The following is a 6,243-nucleotide window of genomic DNA, read 5'->3' as shown; positions in this document are numbered from 1 at the left end:
CCTGGGTGGCTCAGTCGTTAAGCGTCTGCCTTCGGCTCAGGTCATGATCCCAGGGTCCTGGGATCGAGTCCCACATCGGGCTCCCTCCTCGGGGGGAAGCCTGCTTCTCCCTCTCCCCTTCCCGCTGCTTGTGTTCCTGCTCTCGCTATCTCTGTCTCTGTCAAATAAATAAATAAAATCTTTAAAAAAAAAAAAAAAATACTATGGATTACAAGGAAAGAATGAAGCATTTTATGCTGCCTTAGAGGCGGAAACACGGGGTACAGAGGAGCAAGCCGGCGGACACAAGGAAGCAAACAGACAAACCCAGAACGGAAGGCGTCTACACGGCAGACAAGCTGGTTTCTTCACCAAGTCGGTGACATAAAGAACTACAATGGGGAGGTGGGGCTATTCTGGATTAAAGAAGATTTAAGAGACACAACAACCAAATGTAATATGTGAGCTTTGTTAGATCCTTATTTGAATAAGTCAACTGAAAAATAGATTATTTTTCCAGACAATCAGGAAAATTTGAAAATGGCCAGGTGTTGATCTTCCAAGGATTAACGAATAACTTCTCTGGGTATTAGGATGGTGCTGTGGTTATTACGTGAGCAGACGTTCATACATTTAGAGATACGCGCTGAAGAATATAGGGGGATAGAAGGATGTGGTGCTGTCTTTGCTCACAGACGGCATGACCGTCTAGGTGGAAAATCTGAAAGAAGGCAACACAAAACCTCACACAAGGCTGTGGGACACAAGGTTAACACACAAAAGTCAGTCACTGTCCTATGCACTGCAGTGAACCAGTGGGATTTGGAATTAAAAACACAATACGGTTTCTGTTAGCACCCCAAAAATGAAATACTTAGGTAAAAATCCAACAAAATACGTACAAGATCTCTGAGGAAAACTATGAAACCCTGATGAGTAAGATCAAAGGAAAACCAAACTAAGTGGAAAGATACCCCACACTCGTGGGCAGGAAGGGTCTATGGATTCAGTGCAATCCCAAGCAGACTCCCATTTTGTGGATATCAAGATACTGATTCGAAGGTTTGTATGGAGAGCCAAAAGATCCAGAATGGCCAACACCATACTGCAGGCAGAGAACAAAGTTGGAGTACTGACAACGCCCACCTTAGCCACAGTAATCAAGAGTGTGCTTTCAGTGAAAGTTAGACCAGTGGAACAGAATGAAGAGAAACAGACCCACAGAACAACAGCCAACTGATCTTTGACGAAGGAGCAGAACAATCCAATGGAGCAGAGAGCGTCTCTTCAACAAATGGCGCTGAACAACCAGACATTCACATGCAAAAGAAATAAATCTAGACGTAGACTTTACACCCTTCACAGAAATCAACTCAAAATGGATCAGCTTAAAGGTAAAATGCCAAACTGTAAAACTCCTAGAACAAAGGGGAAAACCTAGGTGACCTTCAGTGCGGTGATGACTTTTTATTTTTTAATTTAAAGTTTATTTTTTTTTTAGTAATCTCTCTGCTCAACTTGGGGCTTGAACTCATAACCCCAAGATCAAGAGTTGCACGCTCTACTGACTGAGCCAGCTGGGTGCCGCTGGCAACGACTCCCTGCCCACCCCCACCCCGGGCAATGCCATTTGAGACACAACACCAAAGACACGATCGCTGACAGAAATAAGTGATAAGCTGGACTTAATTAAAATGAAAAATTTCTGGGGCGCCTGGGTGGCTCAGTTGGCTAAGTCTCTGCCTTTGTGGGGTGCCTGGGTGGCTCAGTCGTTAAGTGTCTGCCTTGGGCTCAGGTCATGATCCTGGGGTCCTGGGATCGAGCCCCACATCGGGCTCCCTGCTCAGTGGGGAGTCTGCTTCTCCCTCTGCCCCTTGCCCACCCTGCTCATGTGCTCTCTTGCTCTCTCTCAAGTATATAAATAAAATCTTAAAAATAAATAAATAAATGAAATGAAAAACTTCTGTTCTAGAAAAGAGAATGAGAAGACAAGACACACTCTGGGAGAAAATATTTGCAAAACATACATCTGGTAAAAGACGAGTATCTGAAATACACAAAGAATGGGGTACCTGGCTGGCTCAGTCAGTGAGGTCATGCAACTCTTGATCTCGGGGTCATGAATTTGAGCCCCACGTTGGGCGCAGAGATTACTAAAACAGACACAGACACACACACACAACTCAAAACTCAACAAAAAAAGAACAAACAACTGACTAAAATATGGGCCACAGACACCTTGCCAAAGAAGATGCACAGATGGGAACTAAGCATCTGGAAAGATGCTCCCCACTATATGTCATCAGGGAAGTGCAAATGAAAGCAATGAGATTCCACTGCACACCTATTAGAATGACCGAAATCTGGACCCCTGACAACACCGCATGCTGACAAGGACGTGCAGCAACAGGAGTTCTCGGTCACAGCTCCTGGGAATGCGAGATGCTGCAGCCACTTTGGAAGAAGTTTAGTGATTTCTTTCTTTTTTTTTTTTAAGATTTTATTTATTTATTTGACAAAGAGAGAGAGAGCAGGAACACAAGCAGGGGGAGTGGGAGAGGGAGAAGCAGGTTTCCCGCCGAGCAGGGAGCCTGATGCGGGACTCGATCCCAGGACTCTGGGACCATGACCTGAGCCGAAGGCAGACACCCAACGACTGAGCCACCTGGGCGCCCCAGTTTAGTGATTTCTTACAAAACTAAACATATTCCTGCCGTACGATGCAGCAATCATGCTCCTTGCTAATTACCCAAAGGAGTTAAAACACATGTCCACACAAAAACCTGCACACAGATATTTACAGCAGCTTCATTCATAACTGCCAAAACTTGGAAGCAACCAAGATGTCCTTCAGTAGGTGACAGATTAATAAACTGCGGTACATCTAGACAATGGAAAATCCTTCAGCACTAAAAAGAAATGAGCTGTCGAGCCCTGAGAAGACATGGAGGAACTTCAAATCCACACAACTAAGTGAAAGAAGCCGGTCTGCAAAGGCTCGTACTGTATGATTCCAACTGTGGAGAAACTATGGAGACAGAAGAGAGGAGTGACTGCCAAGGGGTGGGATGGGGGACAAAGAGGCAGAGCATAGAGGATTTCTAGGGCAGTGAAATTACTCTAAGATACTATAATGATGGATACATACCATTCACCATTTGTCCAAACCCACAGAATGTACACCACCAAGAGTGATCCCTAAGGTCAACCACGGACTTGGGGAGACTACATGTCCAGGTGAGTTCATCAGTTGTAACAAATGTGCCATGCTTACGGATGTTGACAGTGGGGGCTGGGGGTACCTGGGAAATCTCTATCTTCCTCTTGTTGCTGAACCTGAAACTGTTCTGACAAAATAAAGTCTTAAAAAAAAAAACGGACTCCTCTCCTTCTGTATCGGCTAGGGGGCAGGTGCCTGGGGTGGGCAGGGTGGGAAAGCAGAAGGGGGGGACCAGAAGGGGCAGGCCCCCCGCTCACCGCTTGGCTTCCTCCAGCCGACACAGGTACTGATAGGCAACAGTCTGCCGCCTCTGCTCATCCATCTCCTCAGCTGTGAGGCGCTCATCTGAGGAGTGAAGGGGGACAAGGTCGAGGAGAGGAGCATTAGACAAAGGGCCATGGCACCGAAGCTTCTTCTCAGCAGACTTTCTTGGGCAACTCTGCCCAGAGACCTGAAGCACCTCTCGTACATCCGTCCCCCCCTTCCTGACACCCCTGGCTCCAATCTCTGGCCTGCATCCCATAAAGCTGCCCTGGTCGGCACCCCTTAACAGGGGGCTCCCCTGTGTCAGAGGCGCTCCCTCCTCTTTCCCTCCAGCCATCTCCTGACCCCTCCTTCCCATCTATTTCAAGTCCTTCCCTCAGGGCTCCCAGCACAGATGTCCAGACTCCTCCACGGCTGGGAACCTAGCCCCTTATTTTATCCCTAACAGCCCCTGAGTTCTCCATGACCTGGACCCCTCCCAGAGGCTAGGCTAACAGGACCAACTGGGAATCATCATTCAACAACCATTCATTCATGCACTACCTTCTATCTGTCAGGCCCTGGGCTAGTGGATCCTTATTCTCAAGAAACACAGATTAGCATTAGAGAAGAAAAACATATAAGGGAAAAATTCCAGTTCCTAAAGTGACAGGTTTGATTATAATCACAGATCATGCAAGCAGCAGACGAAACAAAGGGTTCTACCCATGAGTAGGATCTTAAAGAATGAACAGGTGGAAAGGGGGAAAGGTAGTTCAACAAAGGGAACCATGTGGAAAAGGGCACTCACTTGGGATTAAGTGGAAGGACAGAGAATCTTAAAAGATCACAAAGATATCTTTACTCTCCGCTTTGGTATAAGTCACCTGAGCAGGAAAATAATCTCCAAGCTAAATAAAATACAGACAATCCTCTGATCCCCAAATCCGTTAGATGAGACAGCACACATATTCCGCCTTAGCCTCAGCCTCCTTTTCTCCTCCCTTTTCACGGTCCCCCACCTTTCGAGTCTCCTTAGAGAAAACAATACAAAATCAGATAGGGAGAGAGAAAGTTGTACACATACACACACAAGAAATAAACAGAAGGGGCTGAAGAGAGACAAGTCTGTCTTTGACCCAACACTTAATGTTAATCCTACTCTTTATCTTATGTTCTTATATTGCATATCCTGCAACATGATTTGGACGAGGGGCAGGGCTTACTGGAATTGGCAGTTAAGCAAGTTAACACACACACACACACACACACACACACACACACACACACACACACACCGTCCACGTTCAGATCCGAAAGCACCAGCCAACTGTAGAAAATCCATCAGTTCCTATAAGGGTGTGTACAAGGAACAAGCGCTGGTTGCTAAGCACGGAAAATAAACCAGTAAGCGAATGACATCACCTCAGAGTTATGAACTGAGGGCTGTGTGAGACGGGCAGGGCTTTGTACACACACACACACACACACACACACACACGAGCCTTGGAAAAAGTTGGTCCTCCTGTGCTTCTCAGGTCTGGAACTAGCTTTCCCTCCACAGATGCGAGAACACGGACTTTGTGTTTTGAACCCTACTGGCAAGAAAGGGGAAGGGCGGGAAGAAGGAGACTTTGCCTTTCATTCAGAAGGTCGGACAGCAGCCTTTCTGCCGTCCGATCCCTGACCCCAGTCTCTTTCTAAAGCAGTGCTTTTGCAAGCGCGGTCCGTGGACCACCTGCATGATGACCTGGGGCGAGGGAAGAAGCCCACAGTGCTTGTTACAAATGCAGACAAGGGCGGGGCGCCTGAGTGGCTCAGTCGTTAAGCGTCTGCCTTCGGCTCAGGTCATGGTCCCAGGGTCCTGGGATCGAACCCCGCATCGGGCTCCCTGCTCTGCGGGGAGCCTGCTTCTCCCTCTCCCACTCCCCCCGCTTGTGTTCCCTCTCTCGCTGTCTCTCTGTCAAATAAATAAATAAAATCTTTAAAAAAATAAAAAATAAAAAACAAATGCAGACAAGGGCCTCGACCCGCTGGAGCTGAAGCCGCGGGGCAGGGCTGAGGAGTGTGCCCTGGAAACAAGCTTCCCGGCTAATTCCCACCACGGCTGGAGACGCGGCCTCAACGCGGCATCGAAAGCCAAGCTCCCCGGGCGTCCCGTCCCCTGGAGGCGCCTGGCAAGCGTGCCTGCCATCCGTAACTGCTGCCTTCTTATGGGGCCATCCAACCACCCACATTCGCCCAGCCCCAGAATTTGGGGACGAGGGAGAAAGCTCTGGACGCTCTGAAGCGCGGCGGAGCCGGGGGGCGTCTCGCCGCTCCCGGTTCCACCCGAGCCCGCCGGAGACCCGACTGGGGGCTCCCTCCCCGCGGGGCGCAGGCCCGCCGCCCTCCTCGGCCCCTCTGCACTCACACAGCGCGGGGCCCGCGCCCGCTCTCCGCCGCTCCATGTTCCTCCTCCTTCCAGGTTTGAATCTCCCGCCGCCGGGCCGCCGCCCTCACCGTCGCCGCAGCCGGACAGAACTTCCGGCCCGAGCCGCGGGGGCCGCTGGGATTTGTAGTTCCAGGCAGCGCAGGCGCCACGGCAGGAGCGCCGCCAGGTGCGAAGGAGGAGGCCCTCGGGGGCAGTGGGAGCAGCCTTCCGCTCCCCGCCCAGCGGTCTCCTGTTCCTCTAGGGCTCCTCGGCTGCCCTTGCCGCCATCATTTCCCCCTAGTGTTCCCACGAACGCCGCTCCGCCGCCTGTAGCCTTCTCGGCTCCTGCTAGCTTGCAGGCCACCTTGCACTGAACTAGATGGTGCGG

General features: G+C 50.1%; 1 protein-coding gene across 1 annotated transcript in view; it reads right to left on the bottom strand.

Moving 5' to 3' along the window:
* IQGAP3 (IQ motif containing GTPase activating protein 3) overlaps positions 1 to 5,976 on the bottom strand; it is a 33,177-nt gene extending 27,201 nt beyond the window's left edge. The window contains exons 1-2 of the mRNA XM_081823226.1: positions 5,856 to 5,976; positions 3,457 to 3,544 (exon numbers count right to left, since the gene is read on the bottom strand). Of these exons, the coding sequence (XP_081679352.1) occupies positions 3,457 to 3,544; positions 5,856 to 5,892 (125 nt within the window). The 5' untranslated portion in view covers positions 5,893 to 5,976. The remainder of the gene's footprint in view (positions 1 to 3,456; positions 3,545 to 5,855) is intronic.
* Between the last annotated feature and the right edge of the window lie 267 nt (positions 5,977 to 6,243).

This window comes from Leptonychotes weddellii, chromosome 6 (genome assembly GCF_054177405.1).
Source record: "Leptonychotes weddellii isolate Sample4059 chromosome 6, ASM5417740v2, whole genome shotgun sequence".
In the NCBI taxonomy this organism is placed as follows: Eukaryota; Metazoa; Chordata; class Mammalia; order Carnivora; family Phocidae; genus Leptonychotes; species Leptonychotes weddellii.
The sequence above is the reverse complement of the archived record's forward strand: the minus strand, read 5'-3'. Positions and strand labels throughout refer to the sequence as shown.